Source organism: Gracilinanus agilis, chromosome 1 (assembly GCF_016433145.1).
Source record: "Gracilinanus agilis isolate LMUSP501 chromosome 1, AgileGrace, whole genome shotgun sequence".
NCBI classification, from domain to species: Eukaryota; Metazoa; Chordata; class Mammalia; order Didelphimorphia; family Didelphidae; genus Gracilinanus; species Gracilinanus agilis.
The window spans coordinates 351,198,058-351,213,931 of NC_058130.1; the positions used below are offsets into that span (position 1 = coordinate 351,198,058).

General features: G+C 37.9%; 1 protein-coding gene across 1 annotated transcript in view; it reads left to right on the forward strand.

Moving 5' to 3' along the window:
* ADAMTS6 (ADAM metallopeptidase with thrombospondin type 1 motif 6) overlaps window positions 1-15,874 on the forward strand; it is a 346,468-nt gene that overhangs the window by 247,042 nt on the left and 83,552 nt on the right. The window contains exon 14 of the mRNA XM_044663590.1: window positions 715-778. Within this exon, the coding sequence (XP_044519525.1) occupies window positions 715-778 (64 nt within the window). The remainder of the gene's footprint in view (window positions 1-714; window positions 779-15,874) is intronic.

The window sequence follows — 15,874 nt, forward strand, 5'->3', positions numbered from 1 at the left end:
ACTCATATAAATTAGGAACTTCAGTATTGCTGATTTTATTCATTAAATGATGTGTAAGTGAAATTATCTTCAGAATGTAAAGCCAGAAAAAAACCCCATAAAGCCAGATGATTTCCAAACTAAAATTTTAAGGCCTTTAGATGATTCTTAAATTAGTAATAATTAGAAATTCTAACATTTCCAAATTGAACCAAACTATTTCCTAAGATGCTTGTGAAAAGCGATAGCTCAAGTTTTTGCCATCCCTGTTCTTTCAGCCTAGAAAGAACATAAACATGTTTTTGGTGGACTCTGGTAATAATATAACTTAATCTACCAAGTCCATGTTTGTGCTACAGGCAACTAGAATGACTTTGTAACATGCAGAGGTCTAAAATTGAATGATTTCCTTATTTAATGTTGAAGACCGAGCAACTAGTTACAAAGACAATTACAATATACAGGCTTCGTTGAATTTTCCTAAGCATGTTAAACATGACAATTAGGAAAAGACACAATGTTAATCATAATAATCTAATTTTATGCTATACATACAGAATTATTATCCTTACAAATTACCAGTAGTCTAAGTAATTAAAAAGTAATTTTAAAAATGTGTTTAATATTTTAAAGTAGCTCATAATATGTTCTGATCACAGAGAATCTGATTCTGTGTGTGTATATATACATATACATATATATCATACTCACATGTAAAACAAAATATTTTTTCAGACCTTCAGGAGGTGGAAAATATTGCCTTGGGGAAAGGAAACGGTATCGCTCCTGTAACACAGATGTAAGTAAAACTAAACTCCACTATGAAAAATTAGTCTACTTTCCCCTTAGAATTTATTATTTGGTGGTTTGGCATTCATGTTAGTCTCCTTTGGCCTTGTTATATTAAATTCAATTGTAAAAAGGAGATAGAAAATCTAAAATGTGGAGTATTTAAAATACAATAAAGCCTCTATAAAGACCCTATTAATTTAACATGAAAAAAAGGGATAGACTAGTGGCCTAGAAATAGAAAGCAGAGTTTGGAGCTTTTGAACACTTGAATTGGAATCCTGTCAGACTGAAATTTTTTAATCCAGAGGCTGCCCTCAGTTGGAAAGACTTGAATTCAGATCCTGACTGTATATACTTTCTGTGTAATTCTGTCAAAGTCCCATAACCCTTTAGGGTTTTCCCTGAGCAACTTAGTGAGATACGCTGCAGAACAGATGACAACTGGAATTGGTAAAAGAATTTCTGCATTTGGAGATTTCTATAGCAATGAAATAACAGATTTGATTTTTTGAAAATCAGAATTTGGGGTGATTTGGGGTATAAACCGAACCTTTGTCTGAGCAATAGGGGTGGGGCAAAAAGGCTTTGCTGAATAAATCGATATAGCTTTAAGAAAGCTCAAAATATTAAAATCTGAACTTAGAAAATGCACAGTAGTGTGGAGGGTTGATGTTTAAATTACAAAAGGACTCACCACAGCATTCTTTTAAAGATTGTCCTTCCTTGCTATGGTTAAAGTAAGATTTGAGTTACTAATTTACCTCTCTAATACTCCAATGAAAATTTCATCTCTTAACAAAGTAGATTCTTAGAGAAGTAGATCTGAAGTATTGTATAAAGCACCTTTCAAGGGGATTTTTAATTATTTAAAAGAACAGTTTTTTCAAGTAATTTAAAAGCATTTATTTCTATGTAACCAATTAGTATGCTGAGCACAACTCTTCCTTAGTTTTTCATTAAAATGGCACAAAATCATTATATGTACTCAAAAGTAGCAAAATGACAACTTTTCAAATATTCTACAATTTGGACTGTTTACTAATTTAGATAGATCTTCTATCCTAGGTATTCTAATTTAGTGAAATTTTCCCATGGATGAAGACATCGAATTATATATGTGTATATCTATATATGTATGTGTGTATATGTGAAAAACATTATGAAACACATATAGAATGACCCAGACATAAAGCATACCTCAGTGACTTCCCATTCTACTTTTCTAACTTCTCAGGTTCCTATTCATCTGAAAGGATGTTATGAAATTCTTACAACACAATCCATCACAATTTATATCAAACCCAAATATAGACCTTGCGATGTTTTTTTTGGAGAGCCAATCCTTTGATAATAGTTATGATTCCAGAAAAGCAAGAATTCACTAACATACTTAAAAAAAGTAGCACTTTATAAAAAAATATCCAAGTGAGTGAGAAAATCTGAATATTAGCTCCAAAATTGAACAAAATCAGTCCTTTTCTGGATTCATGTACCAATGGGACACATTGAAAATGTCATTTTAGAAAGATTAATCTTTTATCAGGCTGTAGAATGTTTTGGGAGAGGTGAGATTAGAGACAATGAAAAGAAATTAAGAATCTTTGCAGTGATCCCATCATTCCTCTCCAGTTCAGCCCTTTCTCTTCAATTCCACTCCTCCCCAATCTGATAATCTCTTATCCCTAACTCTTTTACCCAGCTGCATTATTTCCCTGAGATATCCTTAGCCTTTCTATCCAGATGCATTATCTTCCTGAATTAACCTTTTCTTGTTTCGCATTAAGAAGATAGATTTCTGTTCATTTAAAAATTACAGGGGGCAGCTGGGTAGCTCAGTGGAGTGAGAGTCAGGCCTAGAATCAGGAGGTCCTAGGTTCAAACTCGACCTCAGCCACTTCCCAGCTGTGTGACCCTGGGCAAGTCACTTGACCCCCATTGCCCACCCTTACCAATCTTCCACCTATGAGACAATACACCGAAGTACAAGGGTTAAAAAAAAAATTACAATTAGAAAAACAATGCAGAGGCAGCTAGGTGGTTCAATAGATAGAGAGTCAAGCCTGGAACTGGAAGGTCCTGGGTTCAAATTTGACCTCAGGTACTTCCTGCATGATCCTGGGCACAGTCACTTAACCCTAAGTGCCTAGCCCTTACAGCTCTTCTGCTTTGAAACTGATATTTAATATCAACTGTTAAGACAGAAAATAAGGATCTTAAGGGGGGAGGATTATAATACACTTAATATAATTTTAGGATAATTTATTATATATACTTGGAAGAAACACTGGGTATAAAGATTATCCTGAAAGGCCAGAGCACCATAAGATTTAGCAAAGCTCAGAGACTGGGCAGGGGATAAGATGTCTTCTCATGGCTAACTCTTGAATGTCTTAGAAGTAAAGCTATCCTGATTCTGACATCTATTTGTCCTTGGAAAGTGATCACCTTCCAGAGAATTTGCCAGATCTCAAAACAGTTCAAGAGCTGACCATCTCCCAGCTGACAACTCTGCCCCCTACCACTCCCCAACCTGCACTAGTGGATTCCCTTAGAAGTACTCCTGATGGGGAGATGGGTTTGGGCATGCTTCATATGTTTCTTAGGTCTATGTTCTAGTATTGGGGGAGAGATAAAGATAAGCCTTGTCTTCCCCACAGGGCTGTGGACCAATAAGCAGGATAAATGAGAAATGAATTTTCAAGGAAATAAAAAACAATATTGTTGTTGCCTCCAGACCAATATTCCATAAAGATTTCTTGTAATGGTGGAAAATTGGAAGTTAAGACTGATTAATGTAGGAGATCAACCTATTCCAGTTAGAGAATGGGTATGGTTTTAGAAATATGTATGAGCTATGTTTTTTAAGTCTGATTCTATAAATGCTTAGCCTGCCTCCTGATTAGGAAGTAAAGGGAAAGGCATGCCTCTGAGATTTTACACAAATGTGGCTGCCATAAAGAAACGGTGAACAGTTAGCTCCTAAATGACCCCCTATTAGAGTACAGCATTTACTTTTATGCTTTGGGGATCAACAAATGAAGAGGCAAATAGAAGGCTCATAGATTTAGAGCTTAGAGGCAAAACTCTCCAAGAAACTACAAGGCTTAGGAAAAAGGATTTGTAAAGGAAGACAATTACATAGCTAGAAGTGAAAAGAATAGCTTTGACAATGATGATCTTCAAATCAATTCATCTCCAAGCATTCAATAATAGCTAAATACAGCACATTAAAGTTTACATAGTGCTTCCCCCCTCTTCGAATGAACAATTTATTAAGTACTTAGTGTGTACCATAGATACAAAGTAAGGCAAGGGACAAACCCTGATTTCAGAATGTTCACAATCTAGTAGAGAAGGCACTAGTGGCAGCTGGGGAAAACATGGAATCCAGACATGGAGGATCCTGTTTAAGGAATGGGAAGGAGCCCTAAACCACTGGATTATCATACAGGTGTGGGGAGATTAAAGTTAAAAGAGAACAGAAAGGTAGAAGGGAAGATGATGAAGGTCTTTAGCAACCAGAGGATTTTGTATTCAACCCTGAGTATAGGGAACCCCTAAAATTTATTGAGTAGGTAGTGACATGGAGTACATGGGATGTTCATGAAGGACTATCACCTCTGGTGTGAGGGTATGCCAAAACCCTTTCAGGGACTTGGATGTCCACCTTTCTTCCAACTCTCTCATCTGTGGTTCCAAGAATTTGCTACAGCTGTACTTTAAAACCGTTTTGGCAGAAGGGATCACCCAGGTTGATGGTGAGTTAGGGGGAATGTCTAACCAAAGCATAAGTGAATACTTTCCCTGGTGGAATGGGCAGATGAGAACAGTTTGTTTCAATGGCAATGATGGCAACTGAAGCATAAACTGTAGAACATTTAGAGCTTGAGGAAGCATCAAAGACATCAAAGGTAATCCACTGCATTGTTGGGTCATCACCAGTCATTTTGTCTTGCCACTCCATTTCAACGACTCTGAGACCTGCACACAAAACAGACTTCTGGAGGGTGGTGATCACAGCTCCAAGGGAAGAAGGCAGATGGATCTTAGCTAGACAGACCTTTTGGATTCAGGATCTTTGATGCTTCTCTTCCCTTAAAATAGGGGAATCACTTTTTTTTTTCTGAAAACTGGAATTCCTAGGGAGAGCAGGTTCTCAGAGTTTTCTTGCAAGACTTCCTTGTAAAGCACTTTCTGATAATTGTCTAAGAAGCACCACTCTTCCTGGGTGAAGCCCATGATGAAGAGCTTTAGCCTTCATCCTTAAGTATCAGTGACCCTAGCAATGGGGGTCTTTGGGATCCAGGGGCCATTCCTTCTGGTTCCAGGCTCCCTGCTTGGGCCACATCTTGGTCTTCAGGCTGAGCAAGGAAGAGAGAAAAATCTCAGACATGCCTTTCCCTTCACTTCCTAGTCAAAAGGCAGACTAAGAAGTCAAATGGGGAGAATAGAGCCCCATGGAAAGGGCAGGATGCTAGTAGGGTATGGAGGGACAGAGCTCAGACTTACTTGGGTATTTCATGTGAGCAATTGGTTGGCTTGCTCCAGGAAAGGTGATGTCAGCTAGAAGTCTCAGGCCTCCAGTTAGTCTGTTCTGGATAGGTTTTCCCAGACCCAAAAGCCCCACCCCACCCAGCCTGTGATCTGAGCATTCAGCCCAGGGTACTCAGGACCACAACCTGAGGAACCCTGCCTGCCTCTGAGCCAGAAACCCTGCCCTCCATGACCTGGAATCCCAGTCTTCCCCCCCCCCCTGGCCTCACAGGTATCCAAACTCCATTCCTCTGAGTGCTTTACGAATATTCTCTAGCTTCAATCCTCATCACAACTATGGGAAGTAGGTGTTATAATTACTTTCATTTTACAGATGAGGAAACTGAGGTAGAGAGAAGTTAAGTCTCTTGAGTTATATATACTCACTCAGGCTTATCTGACTCCAAATTCAGGGGCTTAAACTCTATTGTAACAACAATAATAGTAGTAACCTACTATTTTGTTTTTTTCAGTCTTCTGCCTCCTCGGCCTGTCTGAGAGTTACGTTAGGTTTTTTTGGTAAAGATGTTGGAGTGGTTTGCTATTTTTCCCTCTGGCTATTTTTACAAATGAACAAACTGAGGCACAGAGAGTTAAATGACTTGCCAAGGATCATACAACTATTAAATGTCTGAGTTCAAATTTGAACTCGGGTCTCCCTGATTCCAGACTTAGCTCTCTATCCACCCCCTAAGGTGCTATAAGCTCTGAGGATACAAAGACAAAATCCAAAGGGCCTCAAAGGAATGTACATTCCATTGCAGGGGAGATTAGAGGTTAAGTATACAGAGGATGATTCTCATTCTCCACCAAAGAAAATGCAAGATACTGCCATCCATCAAATTTAGGAAATGGAGAATTTTCCACCCAGCATTGTAGGTCTTGCAAAAAGCTTTTAAAACAGGACATGCAGTTACCCTCTGGGGGAGTAGGTTAGGTGTGTACTTTAGTTCTATGAGGAAACTCTCCACTCACTTTTTAAAAAAAGTTCCTGATCTCACCACCCCTTCCACCTCCCACTCCCAAGTTTGACATTAAAAGTCACATTTGGTCTTCCTGAATGTACTGGCCTTTTAAGACTGCTTTTTTGAGTCAGAAGAGTGCTGGTAAATGATGTCAACATGGAGCATAGGACCAGTCAGTGAGTCAACAGCATTTATTAAGTTCCCATTATATGCAGAGCACCATATTAGGTGCTAGGGGATAGGAAAGAAATAAGACACCAATCCCTGCCCTGAAGGAGTTTATAATTTAGTTGAGTTGACAGAATACCCAAGCTGTGGAAGCAACTAAAGAGCACATTTACAAGTATCAACAGATGCAAATTAGTTCTGTGCAAATTCAATACATAAGTGTCAGACTCAGAGAATTTCAGAAATGAAAGGACCCACAGAAGTGATCAAAGCATAGCAGGAATACCCTTTTCCCATTCTTGACCAAGTAGAGGTGATGGGAAGCTCACTACTGATCCAGCCAGCCCATTCTGTTTTGGGGTCTCTTTAATAGTTAGAAAGGGTAGCTAGGTATCATAAAGGATAGAACACTGAGCTTGGAACCAGGAAATCTCATCTTCATGAGTTCAAATCTTACCCCAGACACTTCCTAGCCCCTTGACATTGGGCAAGTCACTCATTTAATCCTTTTTTTGCCTCAATTTCTCACCTGTAAGGAGAAGGAAATGATAAACTACTTCAGTATTGTTGCCAAGAAAACTCCAAATGGGGTCCCAAAGAGCCAGACACAACTGAAAATGACTGAACAATCATACATTCGCCTAAGAGAAAAGTGAGCAAAGTCAAACAGGGTCAATTGTGGATACATTCCAGAAGTTAATTTTAAACCTTGTTTTGAAAAAGATGAAGAATGGATTGGCAGGGATATTTGTGTAGGACACTTAAATTAGAGGGAATGGTGAGACAAGAGAAGGGCGAGTTTTATATGGAAAAAGAAATACAAATTAATTTTGATGGGGAAGAAGCCTGATATTGGGGTATAACGAGGTAGTAGGCTGTAAATTTTAGGTTAAGTTTACTAGCACAGAACTTGTGTAATGTGTTGCTTACCTATCATTTTTATCATTTATCATAGTTTTATCATCACATATGTATCATATCATAGTTTCTAATACGGTATCTTGAGTCAGCTATAGTTCAGAAAATAAAAGGATATTTTGAAAAATGTTTTGCTATTCACTTTGGGCTTGATAGTCATTTTATTCTTATCTCTATAACCAGGAATAGTTTAATCCTGGACTCATAATAAAAATATTGATTGCATTCATTTTGTTAGCTTGGACATTCCCTATAGTGATCTGAAAAAATAACTCAATGGATAAGTATAGTTTTTGTACTTTTTATCAATAATGTGTATATTTTTTATCTATAATCTGTTAGGTGAATTTGTTTTAAGTTATAGATTAATACAAAGAAGATGATTTCTGTTTTTCTAAACTGGACTAATCCTAGCAGCATGCCTTGTACATAGTAGGTAATTAATATTTATTGAATGGAAAGTGTAGGCTACCCTGATTTAAGAAATTTCATAGCTTCTCTGTTTGGAAGGGCCTCTCTTCTCTCTGCAAGTTTTGCATACTTTAAAGCTACACAAATCCTCTTTAATAGCCCTGTAAATAAGATCTGAGAGAAATCTTTCCAACTGGTCATAATTAACTTGACAGCCAAGAGCTATCAGACTGTCCATTAGGCATTTCTGGGCTCAGTCGTTTGTGATCCCACAGCTTTTCATGAGAATTAAATAGAGAGTAAATACAAAGGAGAAATTCAAATGGTCTCGGATTAATTTTCCAACCTATGCCCAGAATGAGCTAATATCAGATTGTCGGTGTGTATTGCAAGGATTCTTTCTTGAGGGTCACATGATGAGCTGTCCTTTGAAACTTCTGAGGCCCATTCTGCCTCTCTCATATGTGTCCTAAGTGATCTGTGAGCTATGAAATAGTCTAGAAAATGCTGCCACTGTTCTAAAAAGTTTATTTCTGATAGTCTTAGATTGTTAGTTCTTATTTCAGTCCCTCTCCAGATCTCATAATCCATTTCCATCCATGCCATTATTTCCCCCCTCCATTAGAAGTATCTCGGACCTCTTTATTCCAGGCTTAATTAGGCAAAGCAGCAGGCTTTACTATGCCAGATCTTAATATGCCAAGTCATGACCTTATATAGAAGGATGATGACTAGGTGTGATCTCTCCAGTTGGGTGGGGAGGAGCATGACACCACTGGTGTAATGGGTAAAGAAGACAGCTTTGGCCCTGCCATCAAGTATTAACTGGAAGAGGGCTTGAGGAGAGCCTAAACATTAAAATAATAATAGCTAACATTTATGTAGGGCTTTAAAGTCTGCTCTACCAAAATGGGATTACTTCTTGCCTTTCTGCTTGGTTTCCTGACTTTGACATTCACTTGGCAATCGTTAATTAAGCATGTCTCCTCCATTCAATTATAAACGCATAGAATCATAGATTTAGAGCTAGAAGAGTCCTCATGGGCCTAGGATAGTGCCTTGAATATGATAAAGAATAGAATTTAATAAAGTAAAACAGACATAAAGTGCTGTGTTGGGTCCTAGGAAGGAAAGATCCCTTCCAACTAAGGGGATGAGGGAAGGCTTTTTTTTTGGCAGAGATGACATTTGGACTGGGCTTTGGAAGATGGGGAGGATTTCAGAAGGTATCAGTCAATGGGAGAAAAGGAGAAAGGAGAGTGAGTTCTAGGCATGGACAAGAGCCCCAGCATAAGCATTCTTTTGTAGGTCTTCTGGAGAGTCCCCAACTTCGTAGCCTCATTCAGATGCGTGGGATACAGGTTCAAATGAAGTGATACATGGATCTTAATCTATTATGATTTCTCCTGTAGCTTTCCTGTTGCATTCTTTACTTCTTTGCATTATTCAATCCTAAATATTTTGGGGATTATGCAGTCTTAGAGTTGGAAGGAACTTTGAAGCATATAGTTCAATCTCCCACTCAGTTCAGGAATCCATGCCATAGCATCCTTAACCCTGGGTCATGGAGCTTTTCCTTAAATATGTAAAATGAAAGGAAGCTCTCTGTTTCAGTAGATAACTTATTCCATTTGAGGACAGATCTTGTTAAAATGTTCTTCCTTATAAAGAGCAGAAATCTGATTTCTTATAATTCTCACCCATTAGTCCTAACCTTGCCTTATGGAGACAAACAAACAAATCTCTGTTTTACGTGGCAGTCCTACAGGTCTCTGAGTATAGCTATTTAATAATGGGTGCAGTGAATAGAGTGTAAGACCTGGAGTTGAGAAGACTCTTCTGCCTGAGTTCAAATCCAGCCTCAGACACATATTAGCTGTTTGACCTTGGGCAAGTCAATTACCTTCTGTTTGCCTCAGTTTCCTCATCTGTAAAATGATCTGGAGAAGGAAATAAGCCAACCACTCCAGTATCTTTGCCAAGAAAACTTCAAGTGGGCTCACAAAGAGTCAGATATGACTGAAAGGACGAGATAACAACATTATTCAATAATAACACCAGTAATAACAGCCAGCATTTATTTAGTGTTTTAAGGTTTTCAAAGTGTTTTATATCTGTTATCTCATTTGGTACTCACAACCACTCAGTGAACTTAGGTATATTATTATGTACATTTTATAGATTAGGAAACAGGTCAAGAGAAGTTAAATCACTTGCCCATGGTCATATTGCAACCTACTGAGAGTCTAAGGCAGGATTTGAACTCAGGCATTCTTGCCTCCATGTCCAAGCTATTTGTAGCTTGTCCTCCCCCTAATATTTTTCTTCTCCAGGTTAAAAATCCATAGTTTGTTACCTATCTCTCATAAAATATAGTTCTCGGACTTTTCCCTAGCCTATTTGCCATCTTCTTAACATAGCCCAAGATGTCAATGTTCCTCTAAACCAGTGGTTCCCAAACTTTTTTGGCCTACTGCCTCCTTTCCAGAAAAAAACATTACTTAGCCCCCTGGAAATTAATTTTTTTTTAATTTTAATAGCAATTAATAGGAAAGATAAATGCACCTGTGGCCATCACCACCTCCCTGCATTGCTGTAGCACCCACCAGGGGGCAGTAGCGCCCACTTTGGGAATCACTGCTCTAAACTATAGCTGAGAACTAAATACAACACTGATCTGATCACTGCAGAGTACACAGGGACTATGACTTCATATGAGCTGTTTGCTCTATTTCTGTTTCAGTAAGATCGATGCATAATCAACATTTTTGGGTATGATTGTTTAACCTGTTATAAATCCTTTTAACTGTGCCAAAATCTGACCCATGTTTCTTCTTTGGGTATAGAAGACTGACATGAGAGACTTTGTCATATTTTTCATTGACTTTCAAATATGTTATATTTATGTCATTCTCTTGATATAATACTTTAATACTTTTTTTAAAAAAGAAAATAATTTGACCCAAGTAAACCCACACAGACTCTTAATGGTCATTGCTTTCTTTTTCTGAGTGTTCACAGAGCAACTAATTAATAATTTATTCTAGGCTTTTGCCAGGGAATCAACAGGAAGCTCCCCACTGGTAGTTTCCAGAATCTGTCTTATAAAGCCAAATGGTAATATTAGGGTTTTCATCCACCAACATTATTTGTAAGCAACTCTTTTTATTCATTTTCTCAATAGCATTCCTCCTTTACTAACTAGTTTTATTTAGATGTAAATTACCAAAGTGGGTAAAACCACTTTCACAATTTAAAATTCCATTACTGTAATTCAGCATTTAATTTGAATTACACAAGGACTGGAAATGTTGATTGGTCTTAAAATAAGGGTAGTAAGCTTTTGGAATGAAAGCAGGTAGGTCTTAGTGGAGGGGGGAAGACTTTGGATGACAACCTGTGAAATGGCTTCAATTCCATAAGCACTTAAGCAGCTATAAGGCAACAATCATACAAAGGCAAAAAGAAAATGAATACTCAGTTGTGTGACCCTGGGCAAGTCATTTAACCCCAAAGCCCTTGCCACTTTTCTGTCTAAGAATTAATAATGAAGACAATTAATATTGAATTGTATTATTTACTAGTAATATTTTTATGTGAAATCATTTTCCCCTTAGCCTCCTATGGTCAGGCTGAAACAGCTTAATCCCAAACTTAGGATAATTTTCAGTGCCCGTCCCCCTCAAGTTATCAAATTGGTCTGGCATTTTTTTGTCTTTGATAAGACCTTGAAAGGATTAAAGGCAGAACTGATCAACCCTGTTGAATGTTGACCCATTTGAACTAGATCAGCCACAGAAGGTGACTTCTTTATTTAAGCAAAGACCCATCTTCCCCAGGATGAAGTAATGAGGTAGAAGATGAGGTCTCTAAGTCCACTTCCTCATTAGCTATTTGCCAATTAGAGATATCTTGGGACTAACCAAGAGAAAGACTGAATTATGAAATCCCAAACTGTATTTATAGATCTGGGTAAAGGAACTTCCTAGTCTTTGATCATTGAGAGGATCCCTGGCCTATTAATTTATAGGTTATGTGCTGGATTAATCAATAAACTGATATTCTTCCCCAAAAACCAGCCTCTTGAATATTTTAATTGTCACAATACTAATACAGAAGGTAAAGATTTTAAAAAAGGGGGCTGCAGCTAGGTCCTCTCAAGACAAGACATCCTGGTTCAAATCTGACCTCAGATACTTCCTAGCTGTGTGACCCTGGGCAAGTCACTTAACCCCCATTGCCTGGCCCTGACCACTCTTTTGCCTTAGAACCAGTACATAGTATTGATTCTAAGATGGAAGATTAGGGTTAAAAATAATAATAAAAAAGAAAATCAGTGATGGTTACTGATCTAAATGAACTAATTTTCTTCTAGAGTATGAAAAGTTGGGCTTAGGAAGGATGACTGGATAGTTACAAGTGGCTTATTTTACAATTCTGACTTATATTTGCTAGTAAAAATTGCTAAAGATCACTACTGAAGCTTTCTTGTTGCCTAAATTAAGTTACCTGGACTGGTTTGGAACCCTGAAAAACTCAACTTTCATTCAATTAAAATCATTTCCCCAGGTCTGCCCCAGCCTCTCCAATTTAATCTCATATCACTCCCAGGCAGGAAGAAAGAGAAGAAAAAGAGATATGCTAATACATTCTTCTCATTCACTCATTACACCCCTCTTTGCATTTATTTCCTATTCTTAGGACTTTTAGAAGTCCTGTCCCAGAACTCAGGGCTAGAAACTCAGCCCAGTATTTTGTTCCTATTGCTCTATTTTGCATCTTTATGTAGGACAACTTCCTGAAAATGCAATTATGATGTTTGTGGTAGTTGAAATTTGAAAGTTAATAGTTATTTTTGCCCCTAGAAAAATTCTCCTATGATCCCTTCCCCTATGTGTCTGTACTGTGCTAAGCACTGGGCAAAGAATCATCCCTGAATTCAAAATATTTGTGTTTTAATGGCAGATCAAGCATGCAAATAAATAACAATATACACAAACAAAATATATGCAGGATAAACTAGAGTTCATCAACACAGGGAAGGTATTAGCATTAAAACAAAGGGGAAAGGAATAAGTTTTTAATTAGTGACTACTATGTGCCAGGTACTAAGCTAAGCACTTTAAAATATTATTTCATCTGATCCTGACAACCCCAAGTGGTAGTTTTTATTATGATCCCCATTTTTCAGTTGAGGCAGATGGTGGTTGAGTGACTTGCCCAAGGCCAGAGAATTAGTATATGAGGTTACATTTGAACTCCGGTCTTCTTGGCTAGATATAGTTAAGTGGTACAGTGGAAAGAGAACCAAGAAGACCGGAGTTCAAATCTGTAAAGAAAACTCCAAATGGCATCACGAACAGGCAGACAGTCATGATTTAATAACTTCTTGCCTAGAGAGACAGTGCTTTTTCCACTGAGTGACCTAGCTGCCTTGGAAAAGGTTAAAATTATATGATAGGGAAATGCTTCCAAAAATTCTAAGACAATTGAAGATAATAGAAGAGTCAAATATTAACACTGGGGTGGTAGAAGAATGGACTGATCTATATGAATACAAATCATCCCAGAAATGAAAAAAGTGGTAATGATGGAATGAATGCCATGACATTTATTTTCATTTCTGTGCAACTAGTGTGTGGATAAGCCCTGAAAGAAGTAAAAGATGCTGAGCCTTGCAGCTTTGAGGATTTATGAGAGACCTTATTGCTGGTCAGTTTTTAGAGGGAGAGGCATGTTTGATTAATGTAGGTATTAAGAGGCTGCAAACCTGTCAGGGTTTATATGAAAAATTTGTTGCTTATGCCCACTGTTTTCTGTTAGGGTTTCTGCATAGTGTCAGCATTCATTATCCCTAAGTGATTTTAAAAAGCATTACTCCTCAAAGTCACTACTATTCATAAACAAAACAAAAAAAATGCATTCTGCTTAAGTTTTCTTTAAGAGATGAGCTAATACTTTTCTTGCTTTTTCCTCTGAGCGCTTTCATTCTTTGGAACCAGCATAGACAGCTCCTACTAAGCTTCTGTCTCATCAAAGGGACTCAGAACTGAACTTGGGTATGAAGCAACATGACTGTCTAATTGAGAAGGCATCTGCTAATGGAAATATTGAGCTGTGGAGAATTGAACATTAGCTAATGGATTCTGGAAACAAAAGGGTGGTAGAGAGAGAACAGAAATGATCAGAATTGCTTTTTGAGTTAGAAGTCTTTTATTTATGTTGTTCAGTTGAACATATTGACTGAAAATAGAATAACTTAAGTCTAAAGACTTTTGAGTTTCAAAATGCCACCAAATAAATGGATGCAAGACTCCCCAAAAGTAGGAGTTAACCACCCAGGGAAAAGGGACTCTTAGAAGAATTTTCAGAATCCTTGCTAGGCACTGCACAAGTAAGCCAGCACAGGTTAAGACTGACAGGTACGTCATTTTTCAGTTGTGCCAGCCTTTTGGGAACCCATATGGGATTTTCTTTGCAGAGATACTGAAGTGATTTGCCATTTCCTTCTCCAGCTCATTTTACAGATGAGGAAACTAAGGCAAAGAGGGTTAAGTGACTTGCCTAGGGTCACATAGTGTCCAAGGCTGGATTTGAACTCAGGAAGAAAAGTCTTCCTGACTCTCTACCTGGCATGCTATCCACTGCTGTCTAGCTACCCGATAGACAGGTACACTGCAGTTTATTTGTCTACTTAAGAATGTGACTTAACCCCACCAGTGGGTGATAGATATGAAGGTCTCACAACTCCACAGATGACCTAAATATTTGGGTAAGAGTGGGTAATTCATGTAGGCAGGCTTACAAAAAAAGATCAGATACACAACTTTAGCAAAAGAACAGGATCCTTAAGTTATTACAAAAGAAAAAGGTGTGTTCTTTGGTATACTCATATATGTTGGACCAATGGATCTAATATCTTTGTTAGTTAATCAACATTTAAGTTCCTATTGTGGGTCTTAGAATAAAGAGAACTAATTGAGTTGTTGGAAACCATTTAAAGTCCTATGAGTTCTCTTTTGTTTTCCACATCTCAGAAATGGGCAGTGTTTGCCTATGAAGCAATGAGCTCCTCCAAGACCAGAGCTATGGGACTGTTCAAAATTCTTAAATCTTTTAGGCTAGGTGGGTTCTAAGGGTTACTATTTTCCCCATTTAATTACCCTGTAATTTATATAATGCTGGCTGGATAGCACCCCCTACTAGCACTTGAGAAGCAGTTTTTAACCCTTAAATTTGCACTAGGATCAGAGATTTTAGAGTTGGTTAAGTACCTTAAAAGCTACCTAGTCCTAGTCATCCTCTTTCCCCATCTTACAGATGGGAAAACTGAGGCTCAGAAAGTTAAGTACTTTACTCAAAGTCACACATGGGAAATGGCAGAACCAGGATTTGAAAGCAGTCTCATTATTCCAAATCCAGTGTTCTCTATCTCGTCATTCGGTCTCACTGCCCTGTACCTGATTGTCTCACCATCTTCCCTTTTATCTTTGCAGAATAAGAACAGAAAGAGGTTTTAAAGACTTTAAAAAGATTAAGGGAAAAAGGTACCAAAAATACACAAAATTTATAGATAGTTCCTGAACAAAGCCCAAGGAATCTTTCTCAAAGATCCTTTCCTGTCTGACCTATAAATATCTGATACGAGCTTAGATGGCTAAAAAAAAAAAGACTGTTCAATTTTGAATCTAGGAGTCTGGACTGCTTCGACTCCATGTCCATTATCAGATTTACTTAGCCTTAACTGGCTGCTTTCTCACTGCCTCCCCAGAGCACTTGTGCTACTCCTAGTTTTGGGTTTTAGGTTTATTTGTTTGTTTATTTTTATTTAGGGATGAACTTCCAGGAGCTATGTCTATCCAGTTAACCATTTCTTCCTCTTCCTCCAGAGTGGCAACTCTGTCACTGAACATCCTTTCCTAGGCTTCAGGAATATTTGCAGGGCAGTGTGAAATAGTAGAAAGGGTGCCAGATTTGGATTGGCAGATCTAGGTTTAAATTCCATCTCTGTCATTTGCTACCTGTGTAACTGTGGACAAGTCACTCAGCATCTCTGGGCTTCATAATTCTCTTTCTTACTTTTATGGAAGGGGGAGTTGCATTAACCA